Source organism: Callospermophilus lateralis, chromosome 10 (genome assembly GCF_048772815.1).
Source record: "Callospermophilus lateralis isolate mCalLat2 chromosome 10, mCalLat2.hap1, whole genome shotgun sequence".
NCBI classification, from domain to species: domain Eukaryota; kingdom Metazoa; phylum Chordata; class Mammalia; order Rodentia; family Sciuridae; genus Callospermophilus; species Callospermophilus lateralis.
Window position 1 is genome coordinate 63,767,172 of NC_135314.1, and position 20,210 is coordinate 63,787,381.

Sequence of the window (20,210 nt, forward strand, 5' to 3'; positions counted from 1 at the left end):
TTCTTTTTTTTAAGAAAAGCAGAGTGGGAAGTCCTTGGAGCACAAGCCCCCTCCCCTGGGGTTCCAAGCCTTCCTAGTAGGTCAGCCCCCTCCCACCGCATCCTGGTTCAGAGCTAACTAGGGGATACGGCTGAGAATGTGTCAGAAGAGGAGTACACGACCAAGCGGTGAAAATTAGAGTCCTCCGAGAAGAGCCCAGGAATAATGCAACCAAATTCATTCACCAGGGAGTTCTTTAAGTGGCTCTCAAATGGCACCCATCACACAGGCATGCCTCCGCGCCTTTGCAGCGAGCACAATAGGTACCAGATGAGTCACAGGCACCTTGGATTTTTAGTTTGCATCTAAATAAGCACTTTATATTTGCAAAGGGCTTTCCAGTCATTTGCAAAAAGCTTTCTCCTTCAACAACTCCACGAGGGGAGTCCACGGAACTAAAGATTTATTGAGCCCCCTGTCTGACCAAATAAAAGGTGGTGAAAAGCAGCCCTCACAGAGCTCTGGGGCTCATTAAACCCAGGCGGGAGTTAGAGTCAGGCCCTCCCACCCAGGCCAGCCTCTTTCCTCCCATTGTCAGCTTCCTGAAGAGGCACCCTCGTCAATTCCACGCCCCCCCACCCCATCGCCCACTTTGGGACTGGCCTCTGGGTGGAAATCAAACTCTGCCAGGGTACTGAGACCTTCAGTAGAGTGACAAGCCACATAGACCCTGCTGATGGAACTGTGAGTCAGAAGATACATTGCAGTTAATTCATTTAAACAAAAGTGCTCAATCCTTGCAGCAGTCCTGTAGCCAAGTCCAAAATTAGAAAAATTGGTCTTTTGAGTCCCCCACTAGTATTCTCTGAGTTGCAATCAGTAGCCCTTTTGCTATGGCAGCCCACCTCTATAGGTTCCATTCCCTTGGACTACGTGAAGCACATCCATCTACCTAGTACAGAATACCCTGGCTAGTTCTGTGCTAATCCTAACTTGCATGAGTCTAAAAGTAACAACAGTAACAGTGCTACCATTATTTCCACTGTTGCTATGTGCCAGACACAGTTTTTTGTTCATTATTGCCCACCCTCACAGCAATCCAGCCAGGTGAGTGCATTATCCCCACTTTACAAATAAAGCTTCTGAGGCTAGAATGTGTAGGTAAGCCTCCCAAGATCACACAGCTGGTGGATGCAAGGGTAAGGATTCAGTTACCCTCCTCCTGCTTCAGCACACTGCCCCACATGGAACCTCACTCTGGGTCCTAGCTATAGAATAAACTGCCAGGCTAAAAGTCTATGCGCTACCACTTAACAGCAAAGTGACCCTGGGCAAGTCATTTAACTTGACTCCATCTCTTTATTCATTTAGTGGAGATAAAAACTACCTCAAAGGTGTTTAGAAGGATTCATGAATTCATGAAACACTACTATTTGTAAAACACTTCCAACAGTGCCCAGCACACAGAAAATGCTATCTACTCATTTGTTTGATTAAATAAATAAATGTTAATATTCGCTGATCGTGAGGAGTAAGACAATCATAAGAACTCACTGATACAAGTACTGATCTCTTAGGGTACCACAGTAACAATGACAATGACAATAACAATAATAATAATACTGTCTTTTGAATATTAAATATGTACAGGCATTGTGCTAAAATATTTTTTAAAAGCTACAGATAACCTCCTTGAATATTTTTTAACAGCCCTATTGGACAAGTATCATTATCCCCATTGTACAGATGAGGAAATTGAATCAAGAAAGTCAAACCACTGGCTATGGCCCCATTAGTAAGCGGCAAAGCCGAGATTCAGGCCCTGCACTCAATCTGCCTCTCCTGCGGCTGCACTTGACCATGGTGCACAGAGCCAGCACTGCAGAGTAATCCACACCAGGAAGGGCCTAGAGAGCTAGGAGCCCGGGCACCGCGAGCGACAGGGACGACCCGCCGAGTGTGTGGAGTGTGTCTGCGGCCGGGCTGCGGCCCTGGAGCACCCTAGATGCGCTGCAGGCCTGACCGTCCAGGTGGCCCCTGGCCGAGCCTTCCTCTCCCTCTCTGGCCAAGTGCGGCAGCGCGACCCTCGGGGGCTTTGACTGGCGCTCGCAGACGGTCTGTCGTCCGGATCCGGCCGAGAGGACACCAAAAGCTAAACAGTCTGCCGGGGTGGAAATTCGGGGTCCCTGCAGGGGTCCAGGAATCAAGGGGTCGGGTTTTCCCTCTCTGCCTCCCCACGGAGCCTGGAGAGCCCCCAGGTGAGCCATGAACTTCTCACCCCGGCCGACGGGCAGAGTTCTTGCTGCATTATGGTGCCCTCCGATGGCTGATTCTGGAACAGCCTCGATGTCTCAGTCACCTATGGCAAGCTTGGGCCCCCTTTTATTGTTTCATCATGTTTGAAAAAGAAAAAAAAAAAAAAGTTTAATGTGACAATGGTGAATTATAGTCTCATCTTTCACTTCTTCTTTCCTATGTTAACAAGTTAGAATCTTTGACAGAAACTTTCCCTAATGCAGACTTTTTCAAATTCATGAGATGCATTTGCTGGTTAAAAATACATATTCCTGGGTTCCACTTCAGAAGTACCAAATCAAAATCTCCACAAACGTGTCCTAGAAGTCTTCATTTTAATAGGACCTCCCTTCTTCCTCTTCTCAGTTAACCCCAGGCAATTAAAAAAATCAACTAATTGGGGAAACTGTCCTGGGAACCCACAGTGCTAAGTACAACTCACCCTTGTCACTCTGACTTTCCCCAGGAAGTCCTTGTCTCTCTGTGTGCCTCAGAGGCTTGTCCCTGCCCTTGAGAGGGAAGGGTGAAGGGAGACATACTGGCCTAGCACAACTCACTTGGCTGCTAAACTTTGGGTCCAGCATTAACCTCCTTATATCTCTGATCACTACTTTATAAACTGGAGCTAGGTGGGGTTCCCTATGTTTGTTGGTCCAGTGAATTAATGGAATCTCCAAGGAGTTGCTGGACATTAAAGTGTACAGATTGAGGAAATTGGTGTGCTAGAGCCAGCTCGTAACAGGCAGCAAGAACTGATTGGTAAAATTATAGGAATTTTTTGAGCCAGTTATTAAGTCTTTGGTGGTGGTTTGAAATGGGCAATAGTAGATACACCTACATCACAGAAAATGCAAGTGTTACAAAGCAGGAACCTTTTTACCTGGAGAACCAGCTGTTAGCATTACCAGCACAACTGAATGCACAGGATGGTCAGGTTCACTATGTGATATGAAAGAAATGGAGAGACTTTGCCTAACTGCAGGTCTGGGTCATAGGAAGTGGGTCCCAGCTTTCCTTCCACTGCCTTCAACTAGCTGTTTGGCCATGACAGCAGATGCCTCAGGGTCACTACTAAGGGCAAGGCCCTAGTAGTTATATTTGACTTGAAACTCCAGCAGTTTAAAGTCCTGAGGAGAGTGAGAGGCCTTTAGAAACACCAGGTGCTACTTGCCAGCTCCTGCACATACAAGTCAGGGATTCAAGGGAGGACATGTGTGTGCATCAGAAGAAGGGAACTGGATTGTCATGACCTCCCTAAAGGGTCGGTGCTGGGATCTCAATTTGACCTTATTTAATAAAGACCCTATTTCTCCCTCCTCAGAAAGAACCCGCCTTTATCATGCACTGTGGTGCCTCTTATGGTTTGGATCTGCAATGTCCCCCAAAGGTTCATGAGTTGAAGTCTTGGTCTCCCAATGCAGCAGTGTTCATTGGTGGCACTTCTGGGAAACAACCTGGATCATGAAGACATCCATTGAAGGGCTATTAAGAGATGGGGCCCAGCTGAAGGAAGTAGAACACTGGGGGCTTGATATGGAAGGGTATATTTTGTCCCTGAACTCTTCCCTACTTTCCTCTGCCATTCTCTTCTGCAATAATATTTTTGCCTTGGAGCCAGACAACCATGGACTGAAACCATGAGCCAAAATAAATTTTTGTTCCTTTAAGTTGATTTTCTCAGGTACTTTATCACATCAATAAAAAGCTAACACTGCCAAAGACAACTCTTGCAGAGTTTGCCTTCATCTCAGAACTCACAACTGTCTGTCTTTGAGCTGTTCTTTTAGGAATTCAAATGTTAACATTCTAAAATTAGATGCATAAGAGAGAGATTCCAGCAGCACTGGAGCACAGGAGCTGGACAAACAGGAGAAATATCAGAGAGCATTGCTCAATACCCATCAGACCAACATCTGTCCTTCCCTCCCTCAGTCCCAAGCCTTGAGGTGCCCAACAAGGGTTAAGAGGGCTACAGCTCCAAATATGGCCCCCAAGTTCCCTGAAAACAAAGAAGACAAAAAATGTTGATCCATGGCTAGGACCAGACATATCTTAGATCCCTTGAACTTTGCTAGGATTAGAACTGTTCTGAGGCCCATGAGGCAATCAGTCAACAGCTACTTACTACTTCCTTTGTGCAATGACCTATGGGGAATACCAAGGCTATATGATGATTTGAGCCACTGAGTGACTTCAATCACATGGGAGAATCAAGACTTGCAAGCAAGAGGGCAATGTAACTGATTGGCAAAGGAGTTCAGAGGGAGAGGTCTTTATAACATAAAAAGGCCAGGGAAGATTGCTGGAGAGCTCATCTGAGATTAAAGGAAAGCAAGATTGAGTTTTGGAGGGAAGGAGAAAGGATAATGGATGGAAGGAAGACACCAGTCTCCAACAATTATTGAGTGTCCATCACGAGGCCTGTTTGTCTGGAGCATGAGCACGTGTCAGGAACCAATGGGAGGTTAGGTTGGCAAAATAACGAAGTCATGTTGAAGGAGATTAACTTTGACCTGTGGGTATACAAATAGCCAGTGACAGTGTGTTCATTTACTACTGGAATATTTTTCCCCCACCCTCAATAAATGGACAGCTCCCTCTTTTCTTTGCCCAGTTGTTGTTGGTTTGTCCCTTCTTTACCTCCTCCATTGTTCTCTAACGTGGCAACCAGCTTCCTTCATGGTACTTTTCATTTTATATTTCTTTGCTTTTTATGGTTCATTGTCTCTACTTGACTCTAAGCTCAATGAGGACAGGGACAATGTTCCTTTCGCATAGTTCTATATTTCCAGAGTAAGGTCTGGTATGTGGTAGAAATTCAATAAAATTGAATGAAAGGTAAGTGAATGAATGGGGAAAGAATATGGAGAGGTCAATGGAAAGTTAAAGGGCCTAAGTACTGAGTAGAGATGCCTTGAGGAAGGCAGAACATGGAACTAGAGTAAGGGGTGTGGGGCGCTGGGGAGATGTTTCAGACACCTAGAGTTTGCAATGACTAGAGAATAGTCATTCAGGCAAGTCCAACAAGCAGCTGTAAATATGTATGAGGAGATGCCTCAGAAAATACAATTTCTAACTAGAGTAAAGAATTAGGCTCTAACCATGTAAAAGTATGAAAACTGAATTTTAAATTTAGCCTTCATTGGATATAACTCTATTCTCAAAACTCTATTATTGGAAAGTTATTCAATCCAGGGGTTAAAATTTATATTAGGACAGGAGCAGGGATAAACATCTTCTTTGGGCATAGTCCAGTCTGGAAAAGTGTGGGAGAAGGAAAGGCACCCAGAGCAGCACCTTTCAGAGTGAAGGGCATGTGGCTGCCAGGCTGGTTATGCTGGGCATTGACCAGAAGCTCCCCAGCAGCTCCATGTTGCTGCATTAACATTTTCATTCTCATTCCCTTGCTCTGCTCATCTTCTCAAAAAAAAAAAAAGTGTTCTTCATCTCTCTTACCTCGACCTTTCTACACTTTTCATCTAAACACTTCTCTAACTTTTCCAATTAAAACGTTCTTCTCCTGCAATATGTATCAATCTAATTCTTTCTCTAGTAACCTCTTCAAATTTGTCTTCTCAGCAACACTTCCCCTTCCTGTCTCAACATGCCTACCCTCTCTCCCTTTCCTTTTGCAGGTATACTGCAGTGGTCATGCCAGTTCATTATCAACATGGCACCGGGCAGAGCTCCTGCCGACGCGTGGCTCTCATGATTACAGCCGTGTGGGTACTGGCCTTTGCCGTGTCCTGTCCTCTCCTCTTTGGCTTCAATACCACAGGTGAGATTGATGGTTTCACATCCAGTGCCTGAAATTCAGCACACGTGAGTGACTTTGAGTAGTCACCAACCCTGACATTTCTGATTCCTGGTCAGTGTACTTTGGAATCAAATGAGTATGCTATAGACTGCAAAGCTTGGGCCTTTGTTGGGCATAAAAAATAAATACAAAGCCAAACCTCATCAATCATTGGCATAAGGGTAAAGTTTTACCCCATTAATGAAAAAGTCTTTGAAAAGAAATATCATTTTGAGAAACATGTCATTGTACTCATTTGAAGACATATAGCAGTAAAAACAACTAATCTATGTTAAAAATTTAGGTGAGGTTCACCTAAAGTTGGCAATTCATAACAGACGTATGATGTAAGTCAACATCATAAAAGTCCTGGAGTATAGTATATGTTTCTTTTAACCATTTCTGACACTTGGGAACTAGTATAGATTCCAAAATTACTGAAGTATTTTTTTAATATACAAAAAGTGTGGCTATGATAGTTGGCACATGATATATCTTCTACTGGTTGGATGGATGGATGGATGGATGGATGGAAGGATGGATGGATGGATAGATTGATGAGTAGATGCATGAATGGATGGATTGGATGCATAATGTGTATATGTTTGAGATTTTAAGCATATGACTCCATTCCAAATTAATACCTCCTATGAATCAGTGCCTTTTTTGCTTGACTCATGTCCATCTCAGCCTCAGGAAATTCATATGATGAATGAAAGCTATGACAATATAACTTGTTAAGAGATAACTGAATTAGGACAGTTCTAGTGTTCATCTGGATTTCTTATCTTGTCCATCTGGATTGATTTATTCAATTCCTACTATGTTCCAGATTGGTGAATTTCTGGTGTACACGTACTAGTCACATAGCCAGGTGCTTATGTATATGCAGATATTATGAGTAACATAGTACATCCAAGTACAGGCAAATCCTAAAGTAAAAATAATTTTCCAAATGTAATTTCCTGGACAATGATTTAGTGGTCAGGAAATATTTAGGAAAATAGGTTCTGGAGTCAGAAAAGTCTAGGTTCAAATTCCAGTTCTATTTATCAGCAATGTCTCCTTAAACAAGCTACTTTCCTGAGTTCAGTTTCCTTATTGATAATTTTGGGATAATAATACAGTGGAATATAAACTTGAGTAAATTTAAATATAATAGATTCAGTCTGTATATTTTGTTAGAAAGTTTTCAAAATTTATTTTTACATTTGGCCCCCTACAAATAAGTCCAGTGACTTCATCTCTAAAATTATATGCTCCATATGAACTCTATAACATATGACATATTAATATATGTAGCATTCATCTTTACTTGTTACTGTTCAGAGTTATAATAAAATCGTGCATATCTTTATATGTGATTTAGGGGATTTTTCAAAGCAAATTTCAAGTCTATATAACTTTACTTCATTCATTGACCTTAGAATCTAACCTTACATACATTATAACTTCACCATACCTCCTTCATAGAGACATTTTGGGATTACAAAAAAAAAAGGATTAAATTGAGATAACATCCGTAGACTTGCCAAGCATATACCACCTACTCAAAATCTTCTTTCACTGTCACTTAAAGGTTAAGTGGCCAAGTAACCAAAAAATATTTGCCTAGTTAACCCAGAATATTCACAAAATATGATTGTTATCATTTGCTATTTTGATGGTTTAAAATTTTTTATTGATTTTTTAAAAATAAATGACAGCAGAATGCATTACATTTCTTATTACACATATGCAGAGCACAATTTTTCATATCTCTGGTTGTATAAACACAAGACATGTGCATACTGCATAATCACGGCAAAACAGCACTCCTACGCTGCTAAAGAAGTTGGCCCCAGTTGGATGTGCTGGTGCACTCCTGTAATCCCAGTGACTCAAGAGGCTGAAACAGAAAGATCCTAGGGTCAAGGCCACCTCAGCAATCTAGCAAGACCCTGTTTCAAAATAAAAAATCATTTTAAAAAACGAGTAGGGATATGGCTCAGAAGTAGAGCACTCTTTCCATTCCCAGTGTCATGAAGAAGGAGGAGGAAAAGGGGAAGGGAAAGGAGGATGAGGAAGAAGGAGAAGAAGAAACTGACCCCACTAAAATACCCTATTTGGTAAGTGTTAAGTTTACTTTATGGGTTAGTCATATAACCAAGTCACCTTCTATAACCTTCTCCCTATGCACAAATGCATTCTAAGTGGAAATTTTTACTGTGGGGAGCTCACTACCATTTCTAGACCAAGGGACTGCATACCTGTGGATCTGCCGCAAATCCCCAGCAGAGTCTATCCAGAGTCCACAAGCAGCTCAACTTACTCTTACTTGCACAGAGACTGGTGGGGGACATCTACTCTCATAGATACACACACCCTGGGGACAGATGAAAACATCTCAGATTCTGACATTAGACACACATCCCAGTTCATGTCAGTATCTAAGTGAAGAATGATGAGCTAATTGCAGAGTTGTTGTCCAGTGAGATCATTATTGTTCCAAAAACAAAACTCAGTAAAATCTTTGCAAAAGGATTTTCAAATTTAGAATGGAGAAGGCAAAAAAGGCCTGTGACTAAGCACATGTACTCTGGTTGCTCTTGCTTCTCTCCAGATTTCTCTCTAAGTTTATTAACGACACTGCAGTAAGCCCTCCAATTATTCACATATTGTCAAAATGCCAGGTGCATTGTAAGAACCTAATAAACAATAGCTGGTGTTATTGTTATTATTTATTTTAAAAGTTTTCTTCTTTAAAAGAAAAAAGTTCTTTTTATTTTCTTCAAAAAAAAGTTTTTCTTTTGATATTAGAGAGGGAACCCAGGGGCTCTTTCCCTCTGAGCTACATTCCCAGTCCTTTTATTTTTATTTTGAGACAGTATCTTTCTAAGTTGCCGAGAGTCTCTCTAAGTTGCTGAGACTGGCCTCAAACATGCCATCCTCCTGCCTCAGCCTCTGGAGTCTCTGGGATTACAGGCATGCATCACTGCAGCCAACTTCTATGCCTCAAAATTTAATGACATATTTGCTCCAAGGAAAATCTAAACAGTGATAATTCTTCAGGCGTTTGTAGGGGAGACCAGTTGTTCTTCTTAGAACACAGTTCAGAGAATTAGTGAGCAAAACCCAAAGCAGAGAATCCCAGCCATTCTTCCCTGCCTCTATCTGACCTTTATAGCAAAACTTCATTATCTTGATAGATGTTGATTCTTCTGGCAACAAGGAAGTTCCCAAGTTCATTCAAAAGAAAGTCCAAGATAAATGACTTCTATCAACCATTCTTTCTATTTCCTCTGTGAAAAGTAGAGGGGGAAAGGGCAGGATGCTGCCAATAACATCTAATCATGGAAGTAGCTGGACTTTCACTAAGAAGTGCCAGACACATACAAAAATATATCTGGCAGAGCTCTTCTTTTAAGGACATGGGGCTGCCCCATGCTGTTGTAAATTGTTAGAGAACACAAAATAGAGAAAATTTGAACTTCAATCTTTTCCAACTCGCAGCTGCTTTTATGCTCTGAGGAAACGGCACTGGGAGGTGGGATCTGGGATCACAGACTTCCACAGCTGTGGGGCCTGGCTGACCAGTGTTGCCCCATCTCCCAGCAGAGGCCCAGCAGTCTACTGAAACATCACATCAACAGCCCTAACAACTGCAGAACATAGTGTGTCGGTGCTAGAAGCAGCCTGACAGATCTCTGAAGGAGTAGCTCAATCCTTTCATTTCACAGATAAGAAAAATAACTAGCATTCAAATTTCTGCTAAATCAGATGGCTATTGTGTTATAAAAAAAAGAATTCTAGAATGAATAAGCAATAGATGGTGACAAGGGTTTAAGAAAACTTCAAAGAAGGAATAACTTAAAGTTAAGAAAATCCTATCAGCTGGCTTGATTTTCCTTTCAAAAAGAAATGGAAGAGTGCTATTTATTTGATTTTGGAAATAGAACATCTCACCTGACTTTCAGAACACTGAAACCCTAGGGATGGAGGCGAGCTTGGTTGCTCAGAAGTTAAAAGAAGAATAGAAGCATACAGTTAAAAGAATAATGGCTCATCCTAAAATCAGATTCATCAGCATCTCCTGTCTTTGGAATCAAGTTAAGGTCAAATCTTGCAATGAGTTTAAGTTCATGAATCTTTTTTTTTTTTTTTTTTTTTTGTTCTGGTACTGAGGATTGAATCCAGGGGCCCTCTGCCACTGAGATTCATCCCCAGCCCTTTTTATTATAAGTCAGCTAGTGCTTATTTTGAGACAGGGATAGTCTCCCTAAATTTCCCAGGCTGGCCTCAAACTTGCCTCTCACCTCGACCTCCAGAGTCTCTGGGATTACAGGGGTTCATCAATCTTCTTTTGGCCTTGCTATTCACATCTCTGTGGGGCTCTCAAGTTCCCAGGCTGGTCCACAAAATCCTCTTAGATCCCTTAGTAGAGCTTTCTAGTGTTTTTATAAGATAAACAGACCTTCATGCATAGTAATTGCTCTATAAAAGTTTGTCAAGTAAATAGACGACCCTTCACCATCATCCTTTCTTCCTTAAATGTTGAGCTTAGTTGAGATTGGAGATCCTTCACACCTACCTGGCCTTCTCCCTTATCCTCCAGCCAATGAGTGCTTATGGCTGATATAAAATGCTCGTTTATACATTTTGCTCATTTATTCATCTTTGTGTAGTTGTTCAATAACTGCCTGCATGGTATTGTTTGGCTTTTCATCTCTAGGAAGCCTGGGCTTCCTGGAGGGTTCCCTGCCCAGATCATCTCTTCAGGACTCAACAGAGAAGCTTTCAGAATCCCTGCTGTGTGCTGCCCCTGGCTGCCCTGCTGACAGGATCCATACCCAGGCCAGGCCTGCTGGAGGCTGGGGTGGAGCCACATTCATGGCCCCTAACTTCAGGGGCTTTCTGTGCAGCCCCAAGACCACACAGCATGGGAAAATTCCAGGAGAAGCTACAAAACTTGATCAAAGGGTGGGCGGTGGTTTACTTAACCAGGGGAGGAAGGAAGGGCTGGCAGTGCCAGTTCAGTGGTTGTCCAAGAGGGTCTGCATTGATCAGCCACCCTGAAGAAGCTATGTGCCCTCTCTTCACTTTCTCTCTCATACACACACTTTCAATATTTTAATAGGAAAATAAATGCTTGCACATGATAAAACATTCATAAAGTGTAACGACATAATACGTAAGTTTATGTAGGTCTCCCTCCTGCCCCAGATTGCTCGCTCCCTCAGCCCCCTCCCTAGAAGTAAACACTAATAATCTTGAAAGATCAGGCTTGAAACACGCACACTTACGAGTGTGTGTGTGTGTGTGTGTGTGTGTATGTGTGTGTGTGTCCATTTTTACATAAATAGAAGCATCCTACACCCACTTCTGACTCTGGATTTTTAAAAGTAGTAGTTTGTAGTTCATCTATAAAATTTAGAAGTTGGGTTCCCAGGACCCAGACGAAGGCAGAGAACAGTAGAGGATAAAGTGGAGGGACAAATAGGGAATATCCAGCTCACCAAGGATGGCAGCAAAATGAATCACGGAAAAGTAGCCCTGCCATCTGCCTGGCTGCTTCTCGCAGGCAAAAAAACAGCCAAGACTCCTCATTATAGGACACATTTCAATCATGGTCAGCTGCTGACAGCGGGGAGCTGATTTCAGGGAAGGGATGTTCACTGCTTACATGGCTCCCTAGAGATTCAGAAAGACCACCAACTGACACCCCGTCCCTCCTCCAACCACCTCAGACCCTGAATAATAGCAAAAGATGCCAGTTTGGTGACCACTGCCTAGGGGCATATTAGCCATTTCCTAAGGGATGCTAAAATGCTTTGGTTAAGATGACAAGGACTTTACCTGCTGCACAGGAGAATAAAGATTCTGGTGGCAGTGTTGTTGTCATTAAAATGCCTCACTGACCACTGAGCACACTCCCGCTTGTCATTTTAATTCTTAGCTATTGCTCCCTTCCTTTCCCTGAAAATATTGTCCACTCTAAGTCTCTTTCCACATTACCACTCCTTCCCTCTCAAGTTCACAAAGCTCAGGTAGGTAAACTATAGAGTAAAAGATATTAATCACTGCCATTTAATCTCATTAATTGTCACAATCACTATACAGGAAATACTTTTTTCCTTTTTTTATGGGTAGTGAAAGTGAGATTTGGTGTAGTTAGGTAATATACCCAAGGTCACACAGTTACTGAATGGTAGACATAGGTCTCACGCCTAGGCCATCTGGCCTTTATCTACTTCAGAAGACCAAGAAGCAGAATGAAGGACCCCATGTGTCCGTCAGTTTCTTTCTCCCAGCTCACATCAGAGGTTATATCTCCCAAAGCCACGTTTGGGTCAGGGAATTCCCAACCCTTTATGAAGACTGGGCCAAGTGTGCCAATAGTTATCGAAAACAGTGCTGGACAAAGCACAAATGAGCCATGTCACAATGGTAAAGGGAGGTGGGATGCCAAAATTACAGAAAGAACACGGAGTTTGCAGTCAGACTGGCTAGAGAAACGCATCTTTCAGACTGTATGGCCTTAAGGCCACTTAATGAACTCATATGAGCCTTGTAGTCTGACCATAGGAGCAGAGAGAGTAATGGAACCTCCCTCATATATTGCCATAATGATTAGGTCAGATAATGTGTTCAAGGCTCTTGGCACATCACCTGGCAGAAATTAGTTAGGCTTCCCTTTCAAGGTGGAGCCCATTTCAGGCCCTAACCTGGGTTCTGTAGGAACCTCAGCATCTGCTAGGGAAGAAGGCAAGCTAGAGGGACCTCCTAAAGAGAGTGGCAGGGACACTTTGGACATAAGGCAGGGACAAGGACTCTTCTGAATTTGCACTCTCCACTGTGACAATATACTTCTAGTTCTCTTCCTATCCCACCCTGCCCAGTGCTAGGATGCCCTAAAAAAGCAAATGCTTGTCTTACATTCAGCCACCACCTGCCCCGCATCCTGAATTCAAAAGAAGCTGCTCCTTTCCACCGATTTCAGCAGCCCACTCCTGATTCTACATCAGGAGGCCCTTTGCTGGGGGCTACACCCCTCCTAGAGTCTCTGCCCTTCTGCTCTGCACCCCACCCCCAGACTCCCAGGCTGGATTTCTATGTGACACCACACCACCAGGAAGGAATCATTTGTCTATCTGCGCATTACCTTCTTCAAGGGCAGACACAGTGTCAATTCATCTTTGCAGCCCCAGTGCAGAGTGGTGCCTGGCATATAATTGTGGCTGAATTTTCTTTTTAAGTGAACTGTAAGACGCTCAAAGATCGATTAGACCTCTTAGCCTCAAGGAGCTGACAACATAGTTGTCTGAGACTGCCTGTCCCCACCCTCCATTAGAAGGTGGAAGCGGTTCGGGTCACCTGGGTCCAAGCTCCGTGCCCCCGTCTGAGGTCTAATGGTTGGCCAACTGTTAGCTTTTCCCCTTCTCTCACCCACAGGGGACCCCAGCGTCTGCTCCATCTCCAACCCTGATTTCGTTATCTACTCTTCAGTGGTGTCCTTCTATGTGCCCTTTGGGGTGACTGTCCTCGTCTATGCCAGGATCTATGTGGTGCTGAGACAAAGGAGACGGAAACGGATCCTCACTCGACAGAACAGTCAGTGCATCAGTGTCAGGCACGGCTTCCCCCGACAAGTGAGCACCCTAGAGGGGGCAGAGGGTGGCAACACCAATCCCGGGCTTCCAGCCTGTCCTGCCACATGGGAGACAGAGATCTGGTACCACCTTCCAACCCATTGGTATTATCTATGCTTTAAAGGTAGCAAATTCAGTCTCAAGCATGCATTAACAGGCTCTGCTAGAACTCATTTTCTTGGCAAGTTAATAGGAGAGTTTCTGGCTCCTTCTGCTTCCCTTCAGAGCCTTTTGTTTCCTCTAAAGGGTCAGCAGTTCAGATGTCCAATAAGGATGAAGGATTTATTTTATATTTTATTTTGTTGTTTTATTTTGCAGGGCTGGGATAGAGTAGGGTTTCAGAGTTCAGTGTGGCACTTGTACAATGCACTACTGGTGAGTTCCCAGAACCAACTTTTTGTCTAAACCACTCAATCTAAGAATCACTGGGGTCTCTTGAAACCTTTTTTCCTTCCTGATCTGCCTAAGGCACTGACTAATTGGTGGAATGATTCGAGTCTTTCTAGGCTCTAAAGAAAGGTTGATCTTGCAATTGTATGGATTTTAAATTCTGCTAATTCCAGTGCCTGGCACATGGTAGCTTAGCACAAGTTACTCACTGAATGAATGAACTAATACCAATTGCTTATAATCTACTAGGGAAGGGATCATGGAAATGTTTTATGGCCTCTGTCTTCATGGAGCTTTGGATCTAACAAATAAAGCTCACTTCCACCCAAAACCAATGAACAGCTCAGAACTGAGCCGGATGTTTGCCAAATGTAAGGTGCAGCCAATTAAGCATCCAGGTATAAAATGCTGTGGAGGTTATGAAAAGAGAAAGACAAAAATTCTCAGGAAAAAAACTTCTTAGACACAGTAGAACTGAGATTAATCTTAAAGGCAGATCCAATTTGGATGTCTAGATCAATTTCTGATGACCTAAGTGAAAGTCTGACTCTCAAAGTTGAAGTCCCAAGGATAGAATATGTTGCATTGAAAGCAATGTCAGGCTACATGATTACATAAACAGGGCTCAACTATGCAGAGCTCAGTCCAGAACTGACTGCCTCTCCTTCAACTTACCCTAGTCTTCCTGTCTGCAGCTACACCCTACTCGGCAGTTTTCAATAAGGTCCAGGTTTCCATCAGATACCACAGGAAAAATGGTAAGTAGGCCATGATGTGTATCATAGGAAAAGAATAAGATGCTGATTTGTCTTGATTCCATTCCCATTTCAACATGTAATCTAGTCCTGATTCCACACATATATTTGCACTACCTGAAAAAATCTGAGAGTCATGATTTAAGCTTCAGAATGGGATTCACCAAATAATATTCAGAAAGAATGTGACTGTTGGACTAGATCCCAATGACTAAAGCCAATGACTCTTAGATGTGGTTTGAAGATGCCACAGCCACTTGCATTAGAGCAAACAGGATGTCAATGAAACACACGTGAACAGAACCGAAGAAAGCAGGGAGAGGAGACTTTCAAGTGCCATATTTGCCATTGAACATGAAGACCAAGAAAATGTTATGGTCACCTGAGCGTTCTCCTTCTAATTCAAGCCAGCCTGCTTCCCTGTCTCCCAGAATCAGAATGGAGCCTGGAGATGTTCAATATAAGTTCAGTATTCCTCTCCCTGAACTCCACATTAGGGATAAAATGTCAGAAATCCATAAAGGTTTGAATCTTGTTCAGTCTCTTTAGAGTTAATTAGCCACTTTTTACACAGGTCTTATGTAGCAATTAGAGACTCTTGTTGTAAATCATGAAAAATAGTTAAGCAGCTTAAAGTTGCCCATTGTAAATCCAAGGTCTGAGGAGCCTCCAAGGCCAAAGGAGATGAGTTGACTACAAAGGTGAGATTGAAAAGCGGAGCAGCTTCATTGCCAGAAGTGTGAAGAATTAGGCTCTGTCCTGCCATCTGGAATTGGAGATCTCTGCCAGCCATACACAGGAATCCAGTGTTTTCCTCAAATCAGGGAGGTAGTGAGAAGGATTTGCAGAGAGAGCTGAAAAATACACTCACCAACATAATATCTTGGAAGAATCACTTTTTTCCAATGTTCTCCAGTTCTAGATTTCATAGGTATTTCCAAGATTTTGATGCCATACCCCTGGTATCAAGAACAATGCATTAGCTGGGCGTAGTGGCACATACCTATAATCCCAACACCTCAGAAGGCTGAGGCAGGAGGATTTCAAGTTCAAAGCCAGCCTCAGCAAAAGCAAGGCACTAAGCAACTCAGTGAGACCATGTCTCTAAACAAAATAGGGCTGGGATGTGACTCAGTAGTCAAAAAAAAGAACACTACATTAGAAGTTAAATATTGCTATTATAAAAGATCAATACATGCCAGCTTTATCATAAGTGTATCTTGATTATAAATTATCAAAATATAATATATGCTCATATTAATTATCAGGAAATTCCATCAACATGAAAAACAGAAATTTTTTGTTTTTTGTTTTGCAGGGGTGAGGTTGGTTTTGGGGTTTTGTTTTATTTTGTGTTTTGGGGGGAAATACTGGGGATTGAACCCAGGGGTACCTTACCACTGAACTACATTCTCAAGCCTTTCATTTTTATTTTAAGACAGTCTTCCTAACTTCCCCAGACTGACTTTGAACTTGCGTTTCTCCTTCCCTTAATATTATAGGCATGTGCCATCCCTCCCAGCTTAAAGCGAAAAGCTTTAAAAGTATATATTCTCCTAGAATTCCTTTTTGCTAGCCAGTTTTTAAAACACTAGATCACCTTGATGACCCCCTTGCATTTACTCAGTGTTTATGAGTATGATTTCTTGAATTAAGTAGAGAAAAGCAAAGGATTAGGGGGACCAACACTGACCATTTATGTAGAAAGGAAATGTATCAAAAAACTGGTGGGCAGCTCAGAGACTCAGTAAGATGTCTGAAGAAGAGCTCCTAAAGATGTTGTTCATTATCAGGAATAATCTGGTTAGAAGACCTCACACATAGGACATTGAATATCACCACTGTTAGAGGAATCCTGAAGTCTCCCTGCTTCACTAGTTCCAGTTCAAAGCCACAGGTCTGAAATCTATGATTGCCTGAGTTTGGTTCATGTACCAAAGCTCTAGCTGCCTGGCAGGACTGGAGAGAGGATGTGTAGTGAATAGTTGGCTTTATGGTAATGAGAGTTGGGTACTCCTGCCTGCTTCAGGATTGACACAAATGACTAATTTTTCAAACATAAAAAGAAGTTATGATATTGAGCACAATATTCAAACTGCCCTCCCCCTGGCAAAATACCGGAAAAAAAAAAATCACATTCTGTTTTCTACTCTCACGGGCCACTCATCTCAAACCCATTTTTCCCAGTTTGTTTTTGGTTTTATAAATGAGGCTCAGAGATATCAAATTAACTTACTAAAGAATATCTACTAAGTAAGAAATCTGAGATGAAAATCCTTGGTTTTTTTTTTTCCTTTTCTTATTTTTTTAAACATTCTATTTAAAAAGTAGAAAGACAAATATAACAAACTCTGTAGTCACAATCAACCACCTTCAGCAATTATCAACTTGTGGTCAATCTTGCAAATCTGTGCTCCCTCCTATGTTTGCACCCCTCCTGGGCTATTGTGAAGCAAATCTCAAATACATTATTTTAACTGAAAATATTTATGTAAGAGCCTCTAAAGGATATGGACTCATTTACAAAGCACAATATCCCAATACCACATGACACCAAAAAAATTAATAATAGTTCTCTAATATCATTAAGTATACAGTCAATGTTCAAATTTCTCCAGTTGTCTTATACATTTTTGTTTGTTTGAATCATAATTCAAATAAGGCCCATAATTTGCAATTGGTTAAATGTTGTTATTGTTCTTGTTACAAAAATGTTGAAGAAAAGGAATCATTTCTCTTGTAGAGTTCCCATATTCCATGTTTTGCTGCCTATATTCCAGTAGGGTCACTTACTGTATTCCTCTGTATTATCTGCTCATTCTTACTCAAAAGGGCCAGACTGCAGTCTTCTGCTACCCTCCTCAAGGGATTGCTGTGATCCTCCAATGTTCTATATGTGGGAGGAGGCTTTTGAGTTGTAAAGTCAAAAGCAAATTCCATTTCCCTTAACTTGCCATGGTCCTGCCCACTCTCTCAGATAGTCCTTCTGTGACTTTCATATAATGATGCCTTCTTCTTCCTTCTTCACATTTTCTGACGCCTTCTGGAACATACAGAAGCTAAGTAATATTCTCAGAAATTTCAAAACCCTCTATTTTCACACCTGCAGCCCCTCTCTCCTGGCCAGTCACACTCGGAGCTGAAGCGCTACTATAGCATCTGCCAAGATACTGCCTTGAGGCAACCAGGCTTCCAAGAAGAGGGAGAGTTGAAAAAGGAGGAGATGACGCGGAACTCCCTCAGCCCCACTATGGCACCCAAACTCAGCTTAGAAGTTCGAAAACTCAGTAATGGCAGGTTATCAACATCCCTGAAGCTAGGACCCCTGCAACCTCGGGCAGTGCCACTTCGAGAAAAGAAGGCAACCCAGATGGTAGTCATTGTACTTGGTAAGTGTAAGTTGGTGAGTGTTGGGTTGGGCTAGATTAGATTGGGTTAGGTTTAGTTAGTTGGAGTTGGTGGTAGGTGCTAGAGTAGCCACATTTGACAAAAAAATGGAAATTCAATGATTATAATTTTATAAAATGGTTATGATACAATTAAAAACACTTTTGTATAAAAATTAACACTGGTGGAAATTCAAAAGAAATTTATGAAGCTGAACAAGCCACCTAATTGAGTTGTATTTTGCTGTCATGTGGAATTATAATGTATAAATCAAATAATAATGAAATAAAAGGATCTGAGACATGTTGGATATTTAACAAATGCTTACTTATTTTTAAATATTAAATTAAAAAATAGGAATGCAAAACACTTTGTCATTTGTATGGTAAGATAACATCTAGATTATTTTAATGCAAAGAAAAAAACTGAAAAGAAATTCAGAGAAAAGTCAAAAGTGATTATCTTTGAGTGGTAGATAGTAATTTTTCTTCTATTTTTCTGTACTTACCAAGTTTTCCATTATGTATATGATCAAGGCTAATTTTATGGTAGAAAAAGTATAAACTTTATTTAAATAATGAAGTTAAAAATTGCTAAGTCACAAGTGCCATGTAGATTAATGAAAGCAATTCAGCCTGTTCAGTGTTACTAACAAAACCCAATGAAGGACTTGACTAGAACCCCCCACACATCCGCCAAGGTCCTCTCCCCCACAGCAGGAACCATGACAACCACATCTTTAAAGTCTTTGTATGAGAGCCTAAGATCATGTCTCACATATGTAGACACTGAAAAAATGTCTGAATTGAATTGAGAAGGAGAAAAGACTAGTTCAGAACTACCTAACTACCAAACTAAAAATTGGTTTAGTAACATATGCCTGAGGTGAATCAAAGGCATTAGCAGTTTTTTCATCTTAAAAAATGGCACAGCTGGCATGGTGGTGCACACCTGTAATCCCAGCGTCTTGGAAGGCTTAGGCAGGAGGATCATGAGTTTAAAGCCAGCCTCAGCAAGAGTGAGGTGCTAAGCAACTCAGTGAGACCCTGTCTCTAAACAAAACACAAAATAGGGCTGGAGATGTGGCTCAGTGGCTGAAGACTCCCCAAGTTCAATCCCTAGTACAAAAAAAAGAAGAAAGAAAGAAAGAAAAAAAAAGGCTAATTGCAGATGGTTATCTAAAACTTCTAGTATAGTAGCTTCATAAAGCAGATACTCAGAAGTCATTTTCATGTTATAATAAAGGGGTAAGCAAAATCCTTACCCACTCTTTCTTTCTTTGCAACCTTAGGAGCCTTCATCGTCTGCTGGCTGCCCTTCTTCTTGACCCATGTTCTCAATACCCACTGCCAAGCTTGCCATGTGTCCCCAGAGCTCTACAGTGCCACAACATGGCTGGGTTATATGAATAGTGCTCTTAACCCTGTGATCTACACCACCTTCAATGCAGAGTTCCGCAAAGCCTTCCTCAAGATCCTGTCTTGCTGAAAAAGAGGTGGCAGCACTCCCTGTATCCACCTCCAACCACCAGGCTGTTGGACCCCTGACCAGAGCCTGCTCAGAAAGACCATGCATTGTCCTCTGGCATGTGGTAGAAGGAAGATTGCTGGAATAGGGTGTCCCTGCATGGCAGGTGTAACCAACTGCTTCCTCCAAAATAGAATGTTCTACCTCCCCAGCTAACATCTGATTTCCTTCTGACAATCATTAAATGGTTGAAAGCCCCTAAGTGATGAGCAATAATTCATAAAAGTTGATAAAGCATGACTCTACACAGACACACTGTTGTCATTGGAGGCCTGATTCATCGCAATGAAGGAAAAATGAACAGATTTAATCCTTCTCAACTTGCCAGAGGTCCTTGAAATCTCAGCCAGTAAACCATCTTGTGGAATAGCCCATCTCTCTTCTTTCAGACCTCTAATTAACTGTCAGTTCAAATAACCTTGTACTTCTGTGTATTTTTCCCTCTTGGTTGCT

General features: G+C 42.0%; 1 protein-coding gene across 2 annotated transcripts in view; it reads left to right on the forward strand.

Annotated features, from left to right (window-relative positions):
- Positions 1 to 19,718, forward strand: part of Drd3 (dopamine receptor D3) — a 35,689-nt gene extending 15,971 nt beyond the window's left edge. The window contains exons 3-7 of one of the 2 annotated variants that reach the window (XM_076868397.2): positions 5,910 to 6,052; positions 13,502 to 13,698; positions 17,953 to 18,085; positions 18,185 to 18,232; positions 19,522 to 19,718. In XM_076868397.2, coding sequence (XP_076724512.2) covers positions 5,910 to 6,052; positions 13,502 to 13,698; positions 17,953 to 18,085; positions 18,185 to 18,232; positions 19,522 to 19,718 — 718 coding nt within the window. Of the gene's footprint in view, positions 1 to 5,909; positions 6,053 to 13,501; positions 13,699 to 17,952; positions 18,233 to 19,521 lie in introns of both variants that reach the window. The other variant, XM_076868396.2, reaches the window with a different exon arrangement.
- Positions 19,719 to 20,210: the final 492 nt, after the last annotated feature.